The following is a 25,998-nucleotide window of genomic DNA, read 5'->3' as shown; positions in this document are numbered from 1 at the left end:
CAGCCAATCAAAAAGATTGATTATCTCTAGTCAAAAACCGTTTGAAACTAGTTGGTTACCTCTCTTGGGGAATATTTCTAGAAAACTATCCTCAGGGAGGTTTCTGAATTGCATACATCTTTATACATTTTCGATAAGTATAAGTCTAGGCATAGATATTGAAAATGTTTAAGTGATATGGCATTTCGTCTACATTCAAAGGCTGAAAACGATTGTTGATTTTCAATATTACTGATATCTATGGGTTTGATAGGCAAATGCAATAATCGTGAAAGGGGAAATTTATGTATGTATTTGAAATAGCAATAAATATTGCAAATACTAATCTTTTAAGAGCAAAGTTCCCGTTCGTCTCTCGCTATATGCTTATCCAATATTAAATTTCATTCATTCTATAGATTTCCGCTATAGCTATAGATTCCTTCTTCCAATGCCCCTATTCGTGAAGTTCGGAATATCGCATGATATTACACTATTGTGTTCGAAAACGCATTAAGATACGGGTCTGCAAAAATCATTGAAAAAAAAAATCGGGGTTTTCTTGGATCTCCGTTCAATTGCGCTGGGAGGAGCCTATCACGGCAATGGCAACAGTTGGCGAGGGGTTTTTTTTCTCTAACCTTCTTCCTAAAAAATCAATTTCAAACGTGAATTTCAATACATTGCTTAAGGCGGACTTTACTTTGGGTTTTTTACTTTTTGATTTAAGAAGTCCCTGAATCTCGGAAAAGTATGTTACTTGAGATAAATATGTTTCAAAGTCAATCTTAATTACTTTTTCTGATTATTCTGGCTATGAAATTACCTGACACAAAAAGGCTTTTGGGACAAATGTCTTCATAATTGATTTTATTAAAAATAATGTGGCTCTCCATACAAACCGAGTTTTCAGATTTTTACACAACACCATCGATTTTGAAATCTTGGGCTACTTAAGTTCTGCATTTGAAAAATGAAGCTCTGTACTTCTAAGTTCAACTTTCATGAGAAAGGTAGTATGAGTGCATACAGGCTAATTTTGAAAGGTCTATCAGAAATTAAGGTGGATGTTCTTTGAAAGATGTCGAGTTGAAAATGTTAATGATAATTTTCCTTTCCTGGCCTCCGTTTTAAAGTGAAGATTGAAGTGTTTTAAGGATGACCCCTTATTTAAATTAGCATTGTCTTTCAGTTTCTTAGTTCAATTTAAGGGGTCATTCGTAAAACAACCCAATAATAACTCGAAAACGGTGACCGGGACGGCAAATTGTCCTAGAAAATTTTCAACTCGAAATCTTGCAAAGAACTTGACCCTTAATTGTTGCGCAACGTTTCTGAAACTTGTCGAAGTGTGGATTATCACGTGAGGGACTGAGGGTATATGAAAACAAAAGAAGCTTGGTCTAATAACGTACGTTACTTTCGGAATTACAACTAACGACATCGTTAACGTTTCAAATCGGCAAAGAGAATAATTCCATAATAGCAAGATGATTTTCAAAAATTTTAACTTTGGGAATTTAATTTTGCACTTAAAGCTATGATATTTTAGATGGATTAATCTGGATCTTAGCTTTCTTAGTATTGAAACTATCTCTTAAATATACAAATCCTTATACACGGAAAGATGATTAATGAAGAAATAACGGTGGTTAAGAAGACGCCTTTGGGAGGAACAACCCGTTCTAGCCTTCCATTGTATTAACAAACAATACGCAAACAAGAAATTGGAAAAGTTGGCGGTCGAAAGAAGGTCGCGAAGGCGTTTGGAGAAACTCCCTTTTCCTGTTGCCTTTAGGCGGGATTATATCTTATCACTGGATTACTTGACAGTACAGACAGTCACTATCTGGGCTCGTTCTAAATACAGCCTTGCAATGTCAAGATACCCGGGTGTACCATATGAGAAGGGAAGGCAAAAATTTTATACGCCAATATCGATTCCGTTCTTATTCGATTCGATTTCTCGATTTATCCCATGAGAAGAAGACGTGCATAAAGGGGTATAACACTTCCCGGTTTGGTGGAATTTCTACATTCGATATTTTTATAATACCTGTAGATAACGCGTTGAAAATATATTAGTTTATAAAATTAATATATACCAAAAGAGTTCCAGGTTTCGGCACCAAAATGTATTGGTTAAGGGAGTCTATGAAATAAGGATGATGTTTTTATTCATCCTGAAGTAGGCGTAATGTTATTGGCTTCGGGGCGTTAAATTTTCATGTCGCTTTTGCGTGAAGTCAATACAAAAATTTCGTTTAGCATTACAAACGGGCATCAGGTCACATCTACAAGAGCCTACCGCCCACGTACGTAGAATCAGGGCCGGAAATAAGAAAAATTTCTTTTAGGACATGTGTCCAGTGATACCCCCTTTGACTGGAAAATTTATAGGACATTGTCCACCGGAGTCCGCAAAAATGGTGTCGCGTCTTCATAGTCAAGCTATCAAAACTTCGGAAAAATTTACTGGTCAACTGTCCAGTGACCCCCTTAGTTTTTAAAAAAGTTATGGGTCATTTTAAAATTTTATTGGACAATGTCCAGTGTCCTGTGCTTATTTCCGGCCCTGCGTAGAATACACATTAATTATAGTATAAGGTCTTATCTAAGGGAGCTACCGCTCTCTTAGAATACTTCTTTTTCAATTTTAAAAATGTAAGGATTTTTTTCGAGTGTTGCTATACACAAGGGTATAATTTTTGTCTCTAGAATTTAATAACACCGATTGATTTTCCTTTTCACCCTCGCTTTAAAGGATCAATTGCAATTCTTAAAAGTATAAAGAATCAATTCATCTTTCAAGTCCATTGGAAAGTGAAAGCTGAAAGTATACTACAATCTAGATTAAGTGTGCAACCTCTCCATTCAGACGCGCAAAAATATAGACAGAATATTTATAAGGGAAGATTATATTATAAACAAATCCATTGCTCGAAGCTGAATAGAGTGACAGACGAGAGTAGCTGGATTTCTAAGAACAGAGGGACTACACCACTTCCATTTTCCCCCATGAAAGACTTATTCGGGGTAGTTAAAGGGAAAAGGCTACAAAAACTATTAGTCTACCTTCTATCTACATAAATTGTACCAAGAATGACAGTAACCAGTCTCCCGAGAAAAAATCATTTGTTTGTCTCATGTCCATAAGGAAAAATCGAAATATCGACTCCTGTCTAGGTTTTATCGACAAACAATTTAAAAGTTTCAGTTTAAACAAAATAGAAACAATTTTCAAATATGCTGCGTAGCCAATATGAAAAGAAATATTACCGATGACGAATTATGACACATTTCGTTTAATACGTTTCCCATTACCATTATCTGGTTTGACTTCTGTCCCTTCTTTCCAAACAGTTAACATCACTACATCCTAAAACCAACTTCCGCTTTATGATTTGGGAGCTTAATTATATTTCAATTTCATTTAATTATAACGTGATATTCCTATTAAATTGTTAGTTCCCAATAACAACAGATAAGGCTTGATATTCCATGCACTATAAGAGTAGAGTAACGAGCTTACGGGTTACTTACCTATAAAGGGACAGAGTTACTCAATTAAGGAAAAAACACATTACAACTGAAATTGAACTGATTACACAGACAATGAAAACAAACTCGTAATAACACGAATTAAAGGTTTTTTCCTGTAATAATTCCAATATTACTTTCCATCTTAGGTTTTTACATGAAAATCTGATTATTGATGACAAAATAATATGAGTTAGTTTAATTTTTTGTAATGCAGATAATTTTTATATAATTTAAGTTTGAATAAGATTTTGCAATGAATGAGCGAGGTTATGCATTAATGTGTTTACAGCGTGTTTTTCAAATAAAAGTAAGTGCTACGGGCTCTTGTTTCTGATCATATGAGAGTCTTAAACTATTTTTACTTTCGTATGTGTAGATATTAGGCGTAAATAATAATAAATTAGTTAACAATTGACTCTAAAGGCAGAACTAAAGTTTTTAACTCAGATTATGCAATTTTATTTGAAAATAAAGTAAGAAACACACGCGTATTGTTGAAATAAAATGACAGCATGAAATTGTAAAGAATACTTAAATGGAAAACAGACATAAGACTTTTTAGTCACACTACAGTACATCACAATGGATTAAATGACGGGATTCAAAATAACTTTAACCACCTCGTAAACATAAGGTGGTTCTTTCATTCTAACGTAATAACATCCAAGATAATTCCCCGAATTTTCCAATTTTGTCAAAATAATAGAACACTGTTTGTTGGTAAACCGAGTGTCTTGGTCAACAGCGTCATTGTTGAGAAAACCAAACTCATTCTTAAGGTGATCAATTGGCTCTTCCCATTTTAAACTTAATTCCCGCCTCGATGCTTCAGAATCTGGGCCATAAATATCTTCGTTAGCTGAAAGAGGCATTGCAGCTTCGCTTTCCAATTTGACACAATTTAAGTGAAACTCTGAACTGAAATTAGCACTCGATACAGGTTCTGGTTCTTTCTTAATTTCTTCCGAGGTTATGGTTGGACATATGGTATTAAACTTGCACTTGGATGCCCAAGTATTCAAAGAAATTCCTTGGTTGAAGTTAGAACCGATATGTTCTGAATAAGAAGAATTAGACTCTCTTGTGATTCTAGGTTCATCGGGATCTGATTCTGAATGTATCTCGACTTCATTTGACTGATCACTTTCATTAAGGGAATCATGGTTTATATTTGGCACACTTCGTTTTGGCTGCGAACTTCCTCGTTTGTCGTCCGATTTGAATTTTAAAGGCAACACAAAGTGTGCGACATCAGTTGATCTACTTTCTGACTGATCTTGGTTAGAATCTGACAAATTCGCTTCCACGTTTCCCTGATTTGGTTTCTCAGCGTTGTCTTTCATAGAAATACGTTCACCCTCGCTGCGTCGACAACAGTTTTCATGGGAAATTAAAGACTCGCGACTTTTGAAAACTTTTACACAAAATCGGCATTTCCGAGTAAACTTTGATTGAGAGTATTTGTTTTTCCGTTTTGACTTCGTCGCGACAGTTTTCTTAATTTTTCGTTCAATTACATATTTTGATGAGTGAAGTCTAGAAATGTGATTTCTTAGCACTTTCTTTATTTTGGCTGCAAAATCACAAAAAGAACACTTGAACGGACGCTCGTCTCTGTGAGTCGCGACATGGTTATTTAAATCGTCCCGCTTTATGCCACGATATTCGCAAATATCGCATTTGAATGGACGCTCGTCACTATGAGTCAAGACATGTTTCTTTAAAGCCCAGCGAGTTTGGCCACAGTAATCGCAAATATCGCATTTGAATGGACGATCTTCACTGTGAGTCCAGACATGTTTCTTTAAATTCGTGCGAGTTCGGGCACTGAAATCGCAAATATCGCATTTGTGTGGACGCTCGTCACTGTGAGTCCCGACATGTTTCCTTAAATCTCCTCGAGTTCGGCCGCAATATTCACAAATATGGCATTTGAATGGACGCTCGTCACTGTGAGTCGCGACATGTTTATTTAAATCCCCCCTCATTCGAGCACGATATTCACAAATATCGCATTTGAATGGACGCTCGTCACTGTGAGTCGCGACATGCTGCTTTAAACCATTGGGTGTTCGGGAACGGTAATCGCAAATATCGCATTTGAACGGACGCTCATCACTGTGAGAAGCGACATGGTGCTTTAAATCTCCTGCCATTCGGGCGCGATATTCACAAATATGGCATTTGAACGGACGATCGCCACTGTGAGTCATAATGTGTAGCTTTAAATCCCCCCGCCATCGAGAGCGATATTCGCAAATATCGCATTTGAACGGACGCTCATCATTGTGAGTCGCGACATGCTGCTTTAAATTCGATTGAAATTTGGTACGATAATCACAAATATCGCATTTCAATGGACGCTCATCACTGTGAGTCGCGACGTGTATCTTTAAATTCCCGCGAGTACGGCCACGGTAATCGCAATTATCGCATTTGAATGGACGCTCATCACTGTGAGTAGCGACATGCTGCTTTAAATTCCCACGAGTTTGGAAACAGTAATCGCAAATATCGCATTTGAATGGACGATCATTACAGTGGGCCGCAAAATGCATATTTAATTAAATTCCCGTGAGTTTGGGCGCGGTAATCACAAATATCACACTTGAATATACGCTCATCACTGTGAGATCAGATATAATTCATTAAATTCCCACATGTTCAAGAACGATATTGGCAAATATCGCATTTGAATGGACGCTCATCATTGAGTCGCGAGTGACATGTTTCCTTGAATTCCCCGTGATCGGGCTCGATAATCACGAATCCATAATTGAATGGACGCTCATCACTGTGAATTAATTTGTGATTCGTAATTGTGAGCTACTTCCTGTCTGGTAACTGCACTGTTTGCACATAAACTTCGTCTCCCCCTAATGAATCAATAAGATGTTGCATTTAATTGCCCTACCACAGCCCTTACTTCAATTCTTAGTCACGTGGTAGGGTGGAAATAACCTGGACGCAATTTTCACCCGGGGTAGACTATTCACTTCACCGGGCGGTGAAAATAGCAACCAAGCTATTTTCACCCAACCGCAGCCCTTCCCTTACCTCAATTGTTAGTCACGTGGTAGGGTGGAAATAGAATAGCGACACTGTTAAACTTTACTCTAGGATTTCCAAACAGAAGGGTCCAATTAATTCAGCCAAACAGGTAATATGAAACTGTCAATTAGTCTGGGGAATTAAGATGCATATTTAGATATTAATATTCAAACAATAGAAATTACTTTTAATTTGCAGCTCTAAGGTAACTTAAACAGCACACGTTTTCCAAGTTTACTTTTCCCCCGGCAATATTATTCTACAGAAGACAGAGCAGACGACACACGGTTCAGATTTTAAAAGCAGGGACGGAAACAAGCAAATATGTTTCTGGACATTTTATTAAGGAATAGTTTTTTTACATGAAATTATCATTATTGATTACTAAATATTATGAGCTAATCATAGTTCAGTTTTGTAGTTCAGATTTTTTTTCATTTGCATTTAAATAAGGAGTTACTACGTATGAACCACGCTATACTGCCAGGGCTCTACATAAGGCACTAGTCAAGGCATTTGACTACAAAAATAAATCGAAATCTGGGGTTCACTAGTCAACTTGACTAGTAAAAAAATGTCCAAAATATTCGTAAACCATGCGTCTCACTACTAAAACAACTGGGATAGGGGGCTCACTAGTCAGGTTGACTACTAAAAAAAAATATCCTTATGTAGAGCCCTGATGGCGTTACGCGGGAGGCCACGTGGTAGGGGGGTGAGAATAGGGTATAAGCCAGTGTGGGAAATAAGGATTTTTTTAAAACTGGACCTGTGGCCAGTAGAGCCTAGGTATTTTAATTAAAAAACTGGCCACGGTGCCACCTACCACTTTTAGCCTCAAAAATCAGGCTTTCGTAATTTAGGGCCAAATTATCTATAGAGTAGTGGCGCTCCATGTTAACTACCCATAGAGCTTAATACAGTCAAAGGCAAGTAGGTGCCATTACTCTATTCTGGACAATATTTGCTAGGGCGTAGGCTTTGTAGGTTAGTTTTTATAGTTATGGGTATTTAAAAATATTGGAGTCTTAAATTAAGAACTATAAGTCTTTATTGAGTAATGCTAATTTAAAAAATTTCGGCCCGTAGGGAGGGAGTTGACACTCCATTGTTATCTTCCCATAGACTCTAATACAGTCAAAGGCAGCAGGCTGCCTATCCCCAGAGCAGGGTGGGAAATAAGGATTATTTTAAAACTGGACACTGGGCCAGCAACCCCCCCTGGCCTGGAATAAATAAACTGGTCCATGACCACTGACCAGGGCGCGTCGTCTGCTAAATTGAAGAAGTGGATAATTACAATATATTAGCTAATTTCTGGACTCTGGTTACCCTTGAATTTTCTTAGCGGTCTTGTGGACCACTGACCCCCCTCCGTTTTAATTTTTAAACTGGTCCAGGCAATTTTTAAACTGGTCATTTGCCCTGTGCCACCGCCTTATTTCCCACGCTGCCCCAGAGACCAGACCCAAACAAGACTACGGAGAGATTATTTTCGCTTCAGCCATGCTTTAGCTAACTGCAAAAATCACTTCATCTACAGATTCTACAGTGTAGAGCGTAGACAGACATACGAAACCCACCCATAATCCCACTCCCACATACACAATTCAGGCCAAGCAAGCAAACAGCATAGAAGCAAAGACGAGACAATTTTAGGGAATAACACAGTATTTATTTAATTATCCAAAATCTTGAGGGGGAAAACTTTGAATTAATTAAGTGGCCACCAGGGCCAGTAGACCCCAAAGCGTTTAATTTTTAAACTGGCCCAGGTAATTTTTAAACTGGCTATTGGCCTGTGAAAGTGCCTTATTTCCCACACTGGTATAAGCTATTTCCACCCGGGGGTGAGAATAGACACTCTCACCACTGAAAAATAAATATAATATTAATGCAAACTTGCCCAATATCAAATGGTTTGCACTTTGCATTAAACAGACACAGTAAAATGCAAAAGGTTTATAGATTAGTAGGCAAATTATGCAGTATGGAAACGCTGTTGCTTTGAACTAAGTGGCAGAAAATGTGGCAGAAAATGTATCATGCTCATTTTAACAGACTACAAAAAAAGTTATTTATGATCATAATAAATTTCGAAGCTGCGCTCCTTTTATAAGGGCTGTGCCAGTTGTTTTCACTATTAAATTTGGCGATATAAATTGGTGAAATTAATTGGTGAAATTTAAGAGTATTTCTTCCAAATTTTCAAACCCCTATATTTTTGTAGTTTTAATATTGCAATACAAATATTTCAATAAAAAACATGGCTATTTATGATACGCACAGCCGTAATCCTGTACACTGTTGCTCTTGTGTGTTTTCCAAGTTTCATTATTAATTAATTAATTTGTAACATGTGGCAAAAACGTTATTCACTGTACCAAGTCAGTTTAAAATGCAAGAACATTCAAACCTTTTTGTCATATTTTCGTCCTGGTTGATCAAGAAGGCGATTTAGACTTGTGCGTGCTAACAAGCTAAGTTGGTTAAATGCCGTTTTCAATTCAAATCTCATGAAATACCAAACATTTTGTAAAGTGATACTGTAATGATGAATATATATAAATCTCGCTTTTTGGCGTCTGCGCTGTAGTATTTTTGTATCATGAGAGTGCGCATACACGGCCCACGGCAATGCATCTACCATCTTGTAACTCCCGATTCCGAGAATAGAGAGCTTTCAGATGAGATAGTAGTACGTCACACCCTCCCAAGTCTTACCGCTGTTTTGGTAGCCATTGGGTGGTCTCAGCTTCAGTCCTGCTTTAAAGCCACCAATATGGCGGCGTAAATTATGTCACGAGACTCGGCTCCTCCTCCAACTGAAAGCTCTCTATTGCCTACCCTTTTTAACGTAGAAAGGTCTATAGGTTTCGAAAATGCATTACGATACGGGTCTGGAAACCTTATTCCTTAGAAATTACTTCAAACGTGAATTTCAGTGCATTGCTTAAGGCGGACTTTGAGTTTTTACTTCTTGATTTAAGAACTCCCTGAATGTCGGGAAAGTATGTAACTTTAGATACTTATGATGACAATCAAAATCATACAATCCGTCAAATAAGATTCCCATTACTATTATCTGAGGTTTAATTTCTGCCCCTTCTTTCCAAACACTTGACGTCAGTACACCCGAAAACCTAACTCACGCTGTATAATTTGGGAGCTTAATAAAATGTCAAAATTGTCAATATCATTTAATCGCATCACGGTTTTCTTATAAAATTCTTAGTTTCCAATATTTTTCAAACCCCAATAACAAGGGATAAGGTTTGAGATGCCGCTATAAGAGCGACGATCGCTTTCCGGTTACTAACTTGTAAAGGCACAGAATCACTCAATTAAGGAAAAACACGTTACAACTGATCACATAATGAAAATATACTCTTAATAACACGAAAAAGAGGGTTTTTTTCCTGTAAAAACTCAAATATCACTTTTCACCTTAGCTTTTTGCATAAAAATCTGATTTTTGATGACAAAATATTATGAGTTTAACTGATTACATAAGCTACGGGCTCTTGTTTCTGATCATAGGAGAGTCTTAACTATTTTTACGTACCTATGTGTAGATACTAGGCGTACCTATCCTCCGTGACTGCATCCCTGGCAACAACAATAATAATAAATTGGTTAAAGGCAGCTAGAAAGTTTTTAACTCAGATTGAGTAATTTTATTTAAAAATAAAGTAAGAAACAAACGCGTACTGTTGAAATAAAATGATAGCACTGTTATTGTGACGATTTCTCAAATGGAAAGCAGACATGAGACATGAGACATGAGACTTCTTAAACATTACAGTTGATCAAAATGGATTAAATGACGGGATTCAAAATAACTTTAACCACCTCGTAAAGATTAGGTGCTTCTTTCATTCTGATGTAATAGCATCCATGATATTCACCCAGATCTTCCAATTTCGTCAAAATAATAGAACACCGTTTGTTGGCAAACTGATTTTTAGCTGGAAGAGGCATTGCAGCTTCGTTTTCCAATTTGACACAATTTATGTGAAACTCTGAACTGAAATTAGCACTTGATACAGGTTCTGGTTCTTTCTTAATTTCTTTAGCTGTTAAGATTGGCCGTATAGTATTAAACTTGCCCTTGGATGGGAAAGAATTCAAAGAAATTCTTTGGTTCAAATTAAAGCCGATATGTTCTAAATGAGTAGAATCAGAAGTGAGATGAGACTAGAAGTGAAGGGCTCTAGCAATGGTAATAGATCCTGGCATTAGTGAACAAATTTGAGAATTTTACGCCGCTTCAATCGCGCCTACGCTAGAGAGAAAAATATTGGTCGAGTTCCAAAAACATTTCCTACCCCCTTCCCCTCAACCTAAAGCGGCGGAACACGGACGCGGGTGCTTGAATCTAGTTCGGCCGTCTACCACCGCGAGCGTCTCACGTTTTGGAGGGGAAATTCTGAAACCGCCACTAGAGGGCCAACCGTTGGTGTGTTATCAAGAATATTCACTTTCGCCGAGTGAAGAATTTGGTTAGCTCAGTACTTCTAGTCTCATCTCACTTCTGGTAGAATTAGACTCCCTCTCGTTTCTTGGTTCATCAGGATCTGATTCAGAATGTATTTCGACTTCTTCTGACTGATTACTTTCATTAAGCGAATCATGGTTTATATTTGGTACACTTCGTTCTGGCTGCGAACTGCCTCGTTTGTCGTCTGATATGAGTTTTATTGGGAACAGAAAGTCTGCAACATCAGTTGATTTACTTTCTGACTGATCTTGGTTAGAATCTGACAAATTCGCTTCCACGTTTCCCTGATTTGGTTTCTCAGCGTTGTCTTTCATAGAAATACGTTCACCCTCGCTGCGTCGACAACAGTTTTCATGGGAAATTAAAGACTCGCGACTTTTGAAAACTTTTACACAAAATCGGCATTTCCGAGTAAACTTTGATTGAGAGTATTTGTTTTTCCGTTTTGACTTCGTCGCGACAGTTTTCTTAATTTTTCGTTCAACTCCAGATTTTGATGGATGACGTCTAACAATGTGAGCTCTTAAACCCTGCTTTATTTTGGCTGCAAAATCACAAAAAGAACACTTGAACGGACGCTCATCACTGTGAGACGCGACGTGTATCTTTAAACTACCGCGTTTCTGGCTACGGTAATCGCACATATCGCACTTGAATGGACGCTTACCACTGTGATTGTTAAGATGTTTCATTAAGTTAATGCGTGTTTGGGAACGATACTCGCAAATATCGCATTTGAAAGGACGCTCGTCACTGTGAGTCGTGACATGTCTCTTTAAAACATTGCGAGTTCGGCTACTGTATTGGCAAATATCGCATTTGAAAGGACGCTCATCACTGTGAGTCAAGACATGTTTCTTCAAACACTTTCGCGTTCGGCCACGGTAATCGCAAATATCGCATTTGTATGGACGCTCATCACTGTGAGTAGCGACATGCTGCTTTAAATCTCCTGCCATTCGGGCGTGATATTCACAAATATGGCATTTGAACGGACGATCGCCACTGTGAGTCATAATGTGTAGCTTTAAATCCCCCCGCCTTCGAGAGCGATATTCGCAAATATCGCATTTGAATGGACGCTCATCACTGTGAGTAGCGACATGCTGCTTTAAATTCTGGCGAGTTCGGAAACAATAATCGCAAATATCGCATTTGAATGGACGTTCATTACAGTGGGCCGCAAAATGCATATTTAAATTCCCGTGAGTTTGGGCGCGGTTATCACAAATGTCAGTCGCGAGTGACATGTTTCTTTGAATTCCTCCGTGATCAGGCTCGATAAATTGAATGGACGCTCATCACTGTGAATTAATTTGTGATTCGTAATTGTGAGCTTCTTCCTGTCTGGTAACTGCACTGTTTGCACATAAACTTCGTCTCCCCCTAATGAATCAAGATGTTGCCTTAAATGTCCTACCGCAGCCCTACTTCAGGTAGTATTTTACTTTACTTAACTAACCCAACCAACACTTGATTCTCTCGCTCTTAGTTTGACCCGAGCCGTCGTAGTAGTAGTGGCCGGGGTTGTCGCTTCGTTATCGTTAGATTTTAGCTTAAAAGGAATTCGATAGTACCTCAAACAACCCATTTCATTAAAATTTTTTTGGTCGCAGTCGGGATTCGAACCCGGGTCGTTCACGCAGCAGTAAGACACTCTACCACTATACCACGAGGGCTTGACGATAAGAGCGAGTACTAAAGGGTCGGGAATGAGGGAGGGCCCTATTTATTTCTGGGGTCGGATACTTCTGAATTTGTGTCTTTTGGTCTTTATATTTCTTTTCTTTATATTTTCTGAATTTGTATCTTTGGGGTTTCTGAATTGGTATCTTTCGGGTCGGATACTTCTGAATTGGTATCTTTGGGGTCGGATACTTCTGAATTTGTATCTTTGGGGTCGTATACTCCACCAGACTTCATTAAAGTGGAAGTGGCGACTTTAATTCTTAAAATAACCATTAATAATCTAAATTTTTTAAAGGTAAATGGAAAGAAAGGTATAGCTTGTTATATTTCCCCTTCCCGCTGGCGCCGGCCTTGACTGGCTGAGGCTCCGCTCTGCCTCTACCGGTATTACGGTTATCACTGTTTAGGGTAGGGCATCGAGGGGCTATTCACTCTGATTTTTATGTACGGTAAATCTAAATCATTTAAGCATTGTAAAAGATAGCGCTATTTACTCATTATGGTATGGTATAGAGGGGTTATCCACTCATTAGGGTAGGGTATAGAGGGGCTATTCACTCGTATGATGTGGCTACTATTACGAGCCCTTGGGCCGTCTTGTTACTTTCGTATGTGTAGATATTAGGCGTATCTGTGTTAGTTCTCTACCATATTATTACAACAAAAAAACCTTCACTTCTATATGTCACTGTGCATCCCTAGGAACAATAATAATTCTATGAGAGCGGTAGCTCTCTTAGATAAGACTTCATACTGCTCTTAATGTATAAGGAGAGTTTTTTGTTTGGATGTAACTTTTTTTGTATTGTATAAACTGTTTTGAAAAAATTCCACAGAACTACAATTCTGGCTCTGAATATGTGGTTAAAATTTCAAAGAGATCCATTAATTAGTTTATTTTATAAAAAATATAGTTGCTAAGGGTGGTTTTCATTTCCATAAAATTAATCAGCCCTTTTGACGAAAAACTGGAAATTTCCCATAGAAATAACATGTGAATTTTTTCGCAAACGGCCATTTTGTCCAGGCACTTATAGACATAACTACACATTTGTTAGACTTGAAAACGGTTTTAAATGAAAGGTACAACATTTTACTTGGCGCTAAGCGATTTTCATTAATTATAATTAAGTCTAAGTATGTTTAATTTTAAATTTTCAAAACCATTCCAGTCTGCGACATTTAAGCAGTGTAAAGAGTCAGCTTATGACGTTAGCACTTTTAAAGCTATTTGGTATAATTTTCGTGCTTGTTGAAAAACAAGGGGACCTAGCTTTTCCAAATTAACTTGTTAGCTCACACACGCTAATAAATTATGTAACCAACGGCCTTTGGGGCAGCAAAAAAAAAAGGTGACTTAACAATATTACCGACTGCTGGTAATTACGATAGATTACCGAGTGCTGGTAATTAAGGTAGATTACCGACTGCTGGTAATTAGGGTAGATTACCGACTGCTGGTAATAAAGCTAGATTACCGACCGCTGGTAATGGCGTTTGAGCTCTTGTTGGTGCTTTGCCCGGGTGCTTGTGGGTGCTTGTGGATACGTGCAGGTGCTTGTGGGTACTTGTGGGTGCTTATAGGTACTTGTGGGTGCTTGTAGGTACTTGTAGGTACTTATGGGTACTTGTAGGTGCTTGTGGGTGCTTGTAGGTACTTGTGGGTGCTTGTAGGTACTTGGGGGTGCTTGTAGGTACTTGGGGGTGCTTGTAGGTACTTGTGGGTGCTTGTAGGTACTTGTGGGTGCTTGTAGGGTCTTGTGGGTGCTTGTGGGTGCTTGTAGGTACTTGTGGGTGCTTGTAGGTGCTCGTGGGTGCTTGTGGGTGCTTGTAGGTACTTGTGGGTACTTGTAGGTACTTGTGGGTGCTCGTAGGTGCTTGTGGGTGCTCGTAGGTGCTTGTGGGTGTTTGTAGGTGCTTGTGGGTGCTTGTAGGTACTTGTGGGTACTTGTAGGCACTTGTGGGTGCTTGTTGGTGCTTGTGGGTGTTTGTAGGTGCTTGTGGGTGTTTGTAGGTACTTGCGGGTGCTTGTAGGTACTTGCGGGTGCTTGTAGGTACTTGTGGGTACTTGTAGGTGCTTGTAGGTACTTATGGGTACTTGTAGGTGCTTGTAGGTACTTATGGGTACTTGTGGGTGCTTGTAGGTACTTGTGGGTACTTGTAGGTACTTGTGGGTACTTGTAGGTGCTTGTGGGTACTTGTGGGTACCTGTAGGTACCTGTGGGTACTTGTAGGTACTTGTGGGTACTTGTAGGTAATTGTGGGTACTTGTGGGTACTTGTAGGTACTTGTGGGTACTTGTGGGTACTTGTAGGTACTTGTGGGTACTTGTGGGTACTTGTAGGTACTTGTGGGTGCTTGTAGGTACTTGTGGGTACTTGTAGGTACTTGTGGGTACTTGTAGGTACTTGTAGGTACTTGTAGGTACTTGTAGGTGCTTGTAGGTACTTGTAGGTGCTTATGGGTACTTGTAGGTGCTTATGGGTACTCGTGGGTACTTGTGGGTACTTGTAGGTACTTGTGGGTACTTGTGGGTACTTGTAGGTACTTGTGGGTACTTGTAGGTACTTGTGGGTACTTGTGGGTACTTGTAGGTACTTGTGGGTGCTTGTAGGTGCTTGTGGGTACTTGTGGGTGCTTGTGGGTGCTTGTAGGTGCTTGTGGGTGCTTGTAGGTACTTGTGGGTACTTGTGGGTACTTGTAGGTACTTGTGGGTACTTGTAGGTACTTGTAGGTAATTGTGGGTACTTGTGGGTACTTGTGGGTACTTGTAGGTACTTGTGGGTGCTTGTAGGTACTTGTGGGTACTTGTGGGTACTTGTAGGTACTTGTGGGTGCTTGTAGGTACTTGTAGGTACTTGTGGGTACTTGTGGGTACTTGTGGGTACTTGTGGGTACTTGTAGGTACTTGTGGGTGCTTGTAGGTTTTTGTGGGTGCTTGTAGGTTTTTGTGGGTGCTTGTAGGTACTTGTGGGTGCTTGTAGGTACTTGTGGGTGCTTGTAGGTACTTGTGGGTGCTTGTAGGTACTTGTGGGTGCTTGTAGGTACTTGTGGGTACTTGTAGGTACTTGTGGGTGCTTGTTGGTGCTTGTGGGTGTTTGTAGGTGCTTGTGGGTGTTTGTAGGTACTTGCGGGTGCTTGTAGGTACTTGCGGGTGCTTGTAGGTACTTGTGGGTACTTGTAGGTGCTTGTAGGTACTTATGGGTACTTGTAGGTGCTTGTAGGTACTTATGGGTACTTGTGGGTGCTTGTAGGTACTTGTGGGTGCTTGTAGGTACTTGTGGGTACTTGTAGGTACTTGTGGGTACTTGTAGGTGCTTGTAGGTACTTGTGGGTACTTGTAGGTACTTGTAGGTACTTGTAGGTGCTTATGGGTACTTGTAGGTACTTGTAGGTACTCGTGGGTACTTGTAGGTGCTTGTAGGTACTTGTGGGTACTTGTAGGTACTTGTAGGTACTTGTGGGTACTTGTGGGTACTTGTAGGTACTTGTGGGTACTTGTAGGTACTTGTGGGTACTTGTAGGTACTTGTGGGTACTTGTAGGTACTTGTGGGTACTTGTGGGTACTTGTAGGTACTTGTGGGTGCTTGTAGGTGCTTGTGGGTACTTGTGGGTGCTTGTAGGTACTTGTGGGTACTTGTGGGTGCTTATAGGTACTTGTGGGTACTTGTAGGTGCTTGTAGGTACTTGTGGGTACTTGTGGGTACTTGTGGGTACTTGTGGGTACTTGTGGGTACCTGTAGGTACCTGTGGGTACTTGTGGGTACTTGTAGGTAATTGTGGGTACTTGTGGGTACTTGTAGGTACTTGTGGGTACTTGTGGGTACTTGTGGGTACTTGTAGGTACTTGTAGGTACTTGTGGGTACTTGTAGGTACTTGTGGGTACTTGTGGGTACTTGTAGGTACTTGTGGGTGCTTGTAGGTGCTTGTGGGTACTTGTGGGTGCTTGTAGGTACTTGTGGGTACTTGTTGGTGCTTATAGGTACTTGTGGGTACTTGTGGGTACTTGTAGGTACTTGTGGGTACTTGTGGGTACCTGTAGGTACCTGTGGGTACTTGTAGGTACTTGTGGGTACTTGTAGGTAATTGTGGGTACTTGTGGGTACTTGTAGGTACTTGTGGGTACTTGTGGGTACTTGTAGGTACTTGTGGGTACTTGTGGGTACTTGTAGGTACTTGTGGGTGCTTGTAGGTACTTGTGGGTACTTGTAGGTACTTGTAGGTACTTGTAGGTGCTTATGGGTACTTGTAGGTACTTGTAGGTACTCGTGGGTACTTGTAGGTGCTTGTAGGTACTTGTGGGTACTTGTAGGTACTTGTAGGTACTTGTGGGTACTTGTGGGTACTTGTAGGTACTTGTGGGTACTTGTAGGTACTTGTGGGTACTTGTAGGTACTTGTGGGTACTTGTAGGTACTTGTGGGTACTTGTGGGTACTTGTAGGTACTTGTGGGTGCTTGTAGGTGCTTGTGGGTACTTGTGGGTGCTTGTAGGTACTTGTGGGTACTTGTGGGTGCTTATAGGTACTTGTGGGTACTTGTAGGTACTTGTGGGTACTTGTAGGTACTTGTGGGTACTTGTAGGTACTTGTAGGTACTTGTAGGTACTTGTAGGTGCTTGTAGGTACTTGTAGGTGCTTATGGGTACTTGTAGGTGCTTATGGGTACTCGTGGGTACTTGTGGGTACTTGTAGGTACTTGTGGGTACTTGTGGGTACTTGTAGGTACTTGTGGGTACTTGTAGGTACTTGTGGGTACTTGTGGGTACTTGTAGGTACTTGTGGGTGCTTGTAGGTGCTTGTGGGTACTTGTGGGTGCTTGTGGGTGCTTGTAGGTGCTTGTGGGTGCTTGTAGGTACTTGTGGGTACTTGTGGGTACTTGTAGGTACTTGTGGGTACTTGTAGGTACTTGTAGGTAATTGTGGGTACTTGTGGGTACTTGTGGGTACTTGTGGGTACTTGTAGGTACTTGTGGGTGCTTGTAGGTACTTGTGGGTACTTGTGGGTACTTGTAGGTACTTGTGGGTGCTTGTAGGTACTTGTAGGTACTTGTGGGTACTTGTGGGTACTTGTGGGTACTTGTGGGTACTTGTAGGTACTTGTGGGTGCTTGTAGGTTTTTGTGGGTGCTTGTAGGTTTTTGTGGGTGCTTGTAGGTTTTTGTGGGTGCTTGTAGGTACTTATGGGTACTTGTAGGTGCTTGTAGGTACTTATGGGTACTTGTGGGTGCTTGTAGGTACTTGTGGGTGCTTGTAGGTACTTGTGGGTACTTGTAGGTACTTGTGGGTACTTGTAGGTGCTTGTAGGTACTTGTGGGTACTTGTAGGTACTTGTAGGTACTTGTAGGTGCTTATGGGTACTTGTAGGTACTTGTAGGTACTCGTGGGTACTTGTGGGTGCTTGTAGGTGCTTGTGGGTACTTGTGGGTGCTTGTAGGTACTTGTGGGTACTTGTGGGTGCTTATAGGTACTTGTGGGTACTTGTAGGTGCTTGTAGGTACTTGTGGGTACTTGTGGGTACTTGTAGGTACTTGTGGGTACTTGTGGGTACCTGTAGGTACCTGTGGGTACTTGTAGGTACTTGTGGGTACTTGTAGGTAATTGTGGGTACTTGTGGGTACTTGTAGGTACTTGTGGGTACTTGTGGGTACTTGTAGGTACTTGTGGGTACTTGTGGGTACTTGTAGGTACTTGTGGGTGCTTGTAGGTACTTGTGGGTACTTGTAGGTACTTGTGGGTACTTGTAGGTACTTGTAGGTACTTGTAGGTGCTTGTAGGTACTTGTAGGTGCTTATGGGTACTTGTAGGTGCTTATGGGTACTCGTGGGTACTTGTGGGTACTTGTAGGTACTTGTGGGTACTTGTGGGTACTTGTAGGTACTTGTGGGTACTTGTAGGTACTTGTGGGTACTTGTGGGTACTTGTAGGTACTTGTGGGTGCTTGTAGGTGCTTGTGGGTACTTGTGGGTGCTTGTGGGTGCTTGTAGGTGCTTGTGGGTGCTTGTAGGTACTTGTGGGTACTTGTGGGTACTTGTAGGTACTTGTGGGTACTTGTAGGTACTTGTAGGTAATTGTGGGTACTTGTGGGTACTTGTGGGTACTTGTGGGTACTTGTAGGTACTTGTGGGTGCTTGTAGGTACTTGTGGGTACTTGTGGGTACTTGTAGGTACTTGTGGGTGCTTGTAGGTACTTGTAGGTACTTGTGGGTACTTGTGGGTACTTGTGGGTACTTGTGGGTACTTGTAGGTACTTGTGGGTGCTTGTAGGTTTTTGTGGGTGCTTGTAGGTTTTTGTGGGTGCTTGTAGGTACTTGTGGGTGCTTGTAGGTACTTGTGGGTGCTTGTAGGTACTTGTGGGTGCTTGTAGGTACTTGTGGGTGCTTGTAGGTACTTGTGGGTACTTGTAGGTACTTGTGGGTGCTTGTTGGTGCTTGTGGGTGTTTGTAGGTGCTTGTGGGTGTTTGTAGGTACTTGCGGGTGCTTGTAGGTACTTGCGGGTGCTTGTAGGTACTTGTGGGTACTTGTAGGTGCTTGTAGGTACTTATGGGTACTTGTAGGTGCTTGTAGGTACTTATGGGTACTTGTGGGTGCTTGTAGGTACTTGTGGGTGCTTGTAGGTACTTGTGGGTACTTGTAGGTACTTGTGGGTACTTGTAGGTGCTTGTAGGTACTTGTGGGTACTTGTAGGTACTTGTAGGTGCTTATGGGTACTTGTAGGTACTTGTAGGTACTCGTGGGTACTTGTAGGTGCTTGTAGGTACTTGTGGGTACTTGTAGGTACTTGTAGGTACTTGTGGGTACTTGTGGGTACTTGTAGGTACTTGTGGGTACTTGTAGGTACTTGTGGGTACTTGTAGGTACTTGTAGGTACTTGTGGGTACTTGTAGGTACTTGTGGGTACTTGTGGGTACTTGTAGGTACTTGTGGGTGCTTGTAGGTGCTTGTGGGTACTTGTGGGTGCTTGTAGGTACTTGTGGGTACTTGTGGGTGCTTATAGGTACTTGTGGGTACTTGTAGGTGCTTGTAGGTACTTGTGGGTACTTGTGGGTACTTGTGGGTACTTGTGGGTACTTGTGGGTACCTGTAGGTACCTGTGGGTACTTGTGGGTACTTGTAGGTAATTGTGGGTACTTGTGGGTACTTGTAGGTACTTGTGGGTACTTGTGGGTACTTGTGGGTACTTGTAGGTACTTGTAGGTACTTGTGGGTACTTGTAGGTACTTGTGGGTACTTGTGGGTACTTGTAGGTACTTGTGGGTGCTTGTAGGTGCTTGTGGGTACTTGTGGGTGCTTGTAGGTACTTGTGGGTACTTGTTGGTGCTTATAGGTACTTGTGGGTACTTGTGGGTACTTGTAGGTACTTGTGGGTACTTGTGGGTACCTGTAGGTACCTGTGGGTACTTGTAGGTACTTGTGGGTACTTGTAGGTAATTGTGGGTACTTGTGGGTACTTGTAGGTACTTGTGGGTACTTGTGGGTACTTGTAGGTACTTGTGGGTACTTGTGGGTACTTGTAGGTACTTGTGGGTGCTTGTAGGTACTTGTGGGTACTTGTAGGTACTTGTAGGTACTTGTAGGTGCTTATGGGTACTTGTAGGTACTTGTAGGTACTCGTGGGTACTTGTAGGTGCTTGTAGGTACTTGTGGGTACTTGTAGGTACTTGTAGGTACTTGTGGGTACTTGTGGGTACTTGTAGGTACTTGTGGGTACTTGTAGGTACTTGTGGGTACTTGTAGGTACTTGTGGGTACTTGTAGGTACTTGTGGGTACTTGTGGGTACTTGTAGGTACTTGTGGGTGCTTGTAGGTGCTTGTGGGTACTTGTGGGTGCTTGTAGGTACTTGTGGGTACTTGTGGGTGCTTATAGGTACTTGTGGGTACTTGTAGGTACTTGTGGGTACTTGTAGGTACTTGTGGGTACTTGTAGGTACTTGTAGGTACTTGTAGGTACTTGTAGGTGCTTGTAGGTACTTGTAGGTGCTTATGGGTACTTGTAGGTGCTTATGGGTACTCGTGGGTACTTGTGGGTACTTGTAGGTACTTGTGGGTACTTGTGGGTACTTGTAGGTACTTGTGGGTACTTGTAGGTACTTGTGGGTACTTGTGGGTACTTGTAGGTACTTGTGGGTGCTTGTAGGTGCTTGTGGGTACTTGTGGGTGCTTGTGGGTGCTTGTAGGTGCTTGTGGGTGCTTGTAGGTACTTGTGGGTACTTGTGGGTACTTGTAGGTACTTGTGGGTACTTGTAGGTACTTGTAGGTAATTGTGGGTACTTGTGGGTACTTGTGGGTACTTGTGGGTACTTGTAGGTACTTGTGGGTGCTTGTAGGTACTTGTGGGTACTTGTGGGTACTTGTAGGTACTTGTGGGTGCTTGTAGGTACTTGTAGGTACTTGTGGGTACTTGTGGGTACTTGTGGGTACTTGTAGGTACTTGTGGGTGCTTGTAGGTTTTTGTGGGTGCTTGTAGGTTTTTGTGGGTGCTTGTAGGTTTTTGTGGGTGCTTGTAGGTACTTATGGGTACTTGTAGGTGCTTGTAGGTACTTATGGGTACTTGTGGGTGCTTGTAGGTACTTGTGGGTGCTTGTAGGTACTTGTGGGTACTTGTAGGTACTTGTGGGTACTTGTAGGTGCTTGTAGGTACTTGTGGGTACTTGTAGGTACTTGTAGGTACTTGTAGGTGCTTATGGGTACTTGTAGGTACTTGTAGGTACTCGTGGGTACTTGTGGGTGCTTGTAGGTGCTTGTGGGTACTTGTGGGTGCTTGTAGGTACTTGTGGGTACTTGTGGGTGCTTATAGGTACTTGTGGGTACTTGTAGGTGCTTGTAGGTACTTGTGGGTACTTGTGGGTACTTGTAGGTACTTGTGGGTACTTGTGGGTACCTGTAGGTACCTGTGGGTACTTGTAGGTACTTGTGGGTACTTGTAGGTAATTGTGGGTACTTGTGGGTACTTGTAGGTACTTGTGGGTACTTGTGGGTACTTGTAGGTACTTGTGGGTACTTGTGGGTACTTGTAGGTACTTGTGGGTGCTTGTAGGTACTTGTGGGTACTTGTAGGTACTTGTGGGTACTTGTAGGTACTTGTAGGTACTTGTAGGTGCTTGTAGGTACTTGTAGGTGCTTATGGGTACTTGTAGGTGCTTATGGGTACTCGTGGGTACTTGTGGGTACTTGTAGGTACTTGTGGGTACTTGTGGGTACTTGTAGGTACTTGTGGGTACTTGTAGGTACTTGTGGGTACTTGTGGGTACTTGTAGGTACTTGTGGGTGCTTGTAGGTGCTTGTGGGTACTTGTGGGTGCTTGTGGGTGCTTGTAGGTGCTTGTGGGTGCTTGTAGGTACTTGTGGGTACTTGTGGGTACTTGTAGGTACTTGTGGGTACTTGTAGGTACTTGTAGGTAATTGTGGGTACTTGTGGGTACTTGTGGGTACTTGTGGGTACTTGTAGGTACTTGTGGGTGCTTGTAGGTACTTGTGGGTACTTGTGGGTACTTGTAGGTACTTGTGGGTGCTTGTAGGTACTTGTAGGTACTTGTGGGTACTTGTGGGTACTTGTGGGTACTTGTGGGTACTTGTAGGTACTTGTGGGTGCTTGTAGGTTTTTGTGGGTGCTTGTAGGTTTTTGTGGGTGCTTGTAGGTACTTGTGGGTGCTTGTAGGTACTTGTGGGTGCTTGTAGGTACTTGTGGGTGCTTGTAGGTACTTGTGGGTACTTGTAGGTACTTGTGGGTGCTTGTTGGTGCTTGTGGGTGTTTGTAGGTGCTTGTGGGTGTTTGTAGGTACTTGCGGGTGCTTGTAGGTACTTGCGGGTGCTTGTAGGTACTTGTGGGTACTTGTAGGTGCTTGTAGGTACTTATGGGTACTTGTAGGTGCTTGTAGGTACTTATGGGTACTTGTGGGTGCTTGTAGGTACTTGTGGGTGCTTGTAGGTACTTGTGGGTACTTGTAGGTACTTGTGGGTACTTGTAGGTGCTTGTAGGTACTTGTGGGTACTTGTAGGTACTTGTAGGTACTTGTAGGTGCTTATGGGTACTTGTAGGTACTTGTAGGTACTCGTGGGTACTTGTAGGTGCTTGTAGGTACTTGTGGGTACTTGTAGGTACTTGTAGGTACTTGTGGGTACTTGTGGGTACTTGTAGGTACTTGTGGGTACTTGTAGGTACTTGTGGGTACTTGTAGGTACTTGTGGGTACTTGTAGGTACTTGTGGGTACTTGTGGGTACTTGTAGGTACTTGTGGGTGCTTGTAGGTGCTTGTGGGTACTTGTGGGTGCTTGTAGGTACTTGTGGGTACTTGTGGGTGCTTATAGGTACTTGTGGGTACTTGTAGGTGCTTGTAGGTACTTGTGGGTACTTGTGGGTACTTGTGGGTACTTGTGGGTACTTGTGGGTACCTGTAGGTACCTGTGGGTACTTGTGGGTACTTGTAGGTAATTGTGGGTACTTGTGGGTACTTGTAGGTACTTGTGGGTACTTGTGGGTACTTGTGGGTACTTGTAGGTACTTGTAGGTACTTGTGGGTACTTGTAGGTACTTGTGGGTACTTGTGGGTACTTGTAGGTACTTGTGGGTGCTTGTAGGTGCTTGTGGGTACTTGTGGGTGCTTGTAGGTACTTGTGGGTACTTGTTGGTGCTTATAGGTACTTGTGGGTACTTGTGGGTACTTGTAGGTACTTGTGGGTACTTGTGGGTACCTGTAGGTACCTGTGGGTACTTGTAGGTACTTGTGGGTACTTGTAGGTAATTGTGGGTACTTGTGGGTACTTGTAGGTACTTGTGGGTACTTGTGGGTACTTGTAGGTACTTGTGGGTACTTGTGGGTACTTGTAGGTACTTGTGGGTGCTTGTAGGTACTTGTGGGTACTTGTAGGTACTTGTAGGTACTTGTAGGTACTTGTAGGTGCTTGTAGGTACTTGTAGGTGCTTATGGGTACTTGTAGGTGCTTATGGGTACTCGTGGGTACTTGTAGGTACTCGTGGGTACTTGTAGGTGCTTGTGGGTACTTGTGGGTACTTGTAGGTACTTGTGGGTACTTGTGGGTACTTGTAGGTACTTGTGGGTACTTGTGGGTACTTGTGGGTACTTGTGGGTACTTGTAGGTACTTGTGGGTGCTTGTAGGTGCTTGTGGGTACTTGTGGGTGCTTGTGGGTGCTTGTAGGTGCTTGTGGGTGCTTGTAGGTACTTGTGGGTACTTGTGGGTACTTGTGGGTACTTGTAGGTACTTGTGGGTACTTGTAGGTACTTGTAGGTAATTGTGGGTACTTGTGGGTACTTGTGGGTACTTGTAGGTACTTGTAGGTGCTTGTAGGTACTTGTAGGTACTTGTGGGTACTTGTGGGTACTTGTGGGTGCTTGTAGGTTTTTGTGGGTGCTTGTAGGTACCTGTGGGTACTTGTAGGTACTTGTGGGTACTTGTAGGTACTTGTGGGTGCTTGTAGGTTTTTGTGGGTGCTTGTAGGTTTTTGTGGGTGCTTGTAGGTACTTGTGGGTGCTTGTAGGTACTTGTGGGTACTTGTAGGTACTTGTAGGTACTTGTGGGTACTTGTAGGTACTTGTAGGTACTTGTAGGTACTTGTGGGTGCTTGTAGGTACCTGTGGGTACTTGTAGGTACTTGTGGGTACTTGTAGGTACTTGTGGGTGCTTGTAGGTTTTTGTGGGTGCTTGTAGGTTTTTGTGGGTGCTTGTAGGTTTTTGTGGGTGCTTGTAGGTACTTGTGGGTGCTTGTAGGTACTTGTGGGTACTTGTAGGTACTTGTGGGTGCTTGTAGGTTTTTGTGGGTGCTTGTAGGTTTTTGTGGGTGCTTGTAGGTACTTGTGGGTGCTTGTAGGTACTTGTGGGTGCTTGTAGGTACTTGTGGGTACTTGCCCCGGGTGCCTCTGGGTTCTTACCCCGGGTGCTTGTAGGTACTTGCCCCGGGTGCTCCTGGGTGCTTGCCCAGGGTGCTTGTAGGTACTTGCCCCGGGTGCTCCTGGGAGCTTGTAGGTACGGGCCCCGGGTGCTTGTAGGTACTTGCTCCGGGTGCTTGTAGGTACTTGCTTCGGGTGCTTGTAGGTACTTGCCCCGGGTACTTTTAGGTGCTTGTGAGGGCTTGTATGTACTTGCCTCGGGTGCTTGTGAGGGCTTGTAGGTACTTGCCCGGGTACTTTTAGGTGCTTGTGAGGGCTTGTATGTACTTGCCCCGGGTGCTTGTAGGTATTTTGCCTCTTCCATAGGATTAACATTACACTAAATTTTGGAAGATCGTAACTCTGGTTATATTAGAGATACGGGGATATCCTTTGATTATGTAATAATCCTATTTGCCCCTTCCCTCCTTCGTTAACATTTGCTCCATAGGATACTCCATATACGGGAAAAACCTAGAAAAGTCAGGGAAGTATATGGGGAAAAGCCTGGGAAATCTCATGGAAATTTGTTTTCCAAAAGTTGTATGAACTTTGTTATGGAACGGATGTTATAAACTCATGGTTTTAGTTATATAAAGTTTTACCAAGAAGCGATATCTAGTTCACTAGGGAGAAGGTATAAGATGCCTCAGTATTCGCGCGCCATAGTCCCAGTCCCACTTTCAAAATACAAGGGGGGACGTAAAAGGAGGCCGGGCTATTTCGCCTCTCCTCACTCTTAAAATACGTAGTTTCCGTCATTCGCGTCGCGTTTACGTGAGTTTTCTGGCCCGTGACCAAATAAGCATTTTTTAAACTGGACATTAGGCCAGCGACTTTCCTGACTTGGAATAAATAAACTGGTCCGTGACCATTGACCAGAGCACGTCGTCTGCTAAAAAAGTGGATAATTAAAATATTAGAATTTTAATGTATGCGAGTGCGTGATGAAGTCGACTTTGCCTGGAGTCCCAACCTTGAAGGAGAGAGGATTGGAGTGGAAATCACCATACCTATAGCGTTGCCTGTGTACCCCCACCTACGGCACCATAGTCCTCCCAGCATCCTCAGCGGTTAGGTAGGGTCGTACTGGACGAAATTGTAAAAGGCGCTCCCTCTATCTTCAAAATAGAAGCTAGTTCTCATACAAATAAAATTGCGCTACGCGGCAGCACTTAGCAATCGCCTACCGAAGGGTAGGGGCGTGCGCGAGGTACATTGGGAGAGATACGGTGCCGCAGGTCGCCCATCATCATTTCCAATCCATCTCAACTCCCTTATCCCTGTCCCAACCCCCGCGACTTCCAACCACTAGCATATCCCACTCGATCACGCTCTCTTTTCCCCGGCTAC

At 42.2% G+C, this 25,998-nt stretch overlaps 2 protein-coding genes across 10 annotated transcripts in view; one reads left to right on the top strand and one right to left on the bottom strand.

The window, feature by feature from the left end:
• LOC149610608 (potassium voltage-gated channel protein Shaw-like) overlaps positions 1 to 25,998 on the top strand; it is a 519,915-nt gene that overhangs the window by 402,382 nt on the left and 91,535 nt on the right. The gene's annotated exons all lie outside the window — the stretch shown is intronic.
• Positions 3,953 to 7,147, bottom strand: LOC149610614 (uncharacterized). Of its 4 annotated transcripts, none has more exons than XM_089859707.1 (3): positions 6,759 to 7,147; positions 6,580 to 6,693; positions 3,953 to 6,398 (listed from the first exon to the last, which is right to left on the bottom strand). In XM_089859707.1, the coding sequence occupies exon 3, from the start codon at positions 6,078 to 6,080 to the stop codon at positions 4,110 to 4,112; it is 1,971 nt and encodes a 656-aa protein (XP_089715833.1). In that variant the 5' UTR covers positions 6,081 to 6,398; positions 6,580 to 6,693; positions 6,759 to 7,147; the 3' UTR covers positions 3,953 to 4,109. The 4 variants fall into 4 exon arrangements, with proteins under 4 accessions (XP_089715833.1, XP_089715835.1, XP_089715836.1 ...); XM_089859709.1 differs by having other exon boundaries at positions 6,580 to 6,638; XM_089859710.1 differs by lacking the exon at positions 6,580 to 6,693.

The sequence above is a fragment of the Phalangium opilio genome, unplaced genomic scaffold (assembly GCF_054372755.1).
Source record: "Phalangium opilio isolate 3A_F unplaced genomic scaffold, DU_Popi_V2 ptg000329l_1, whole genome shotgun sequence".
Lineage (NCBI taxonomy): Eukaryota > Metazoa > Arthropoda > Arachnida > Opiliones > Phalangiidae > Phalangium > Phalangium opilio.
This window is presented reverse-complemented; position numbering and strand designations above follow the sequence as displayed.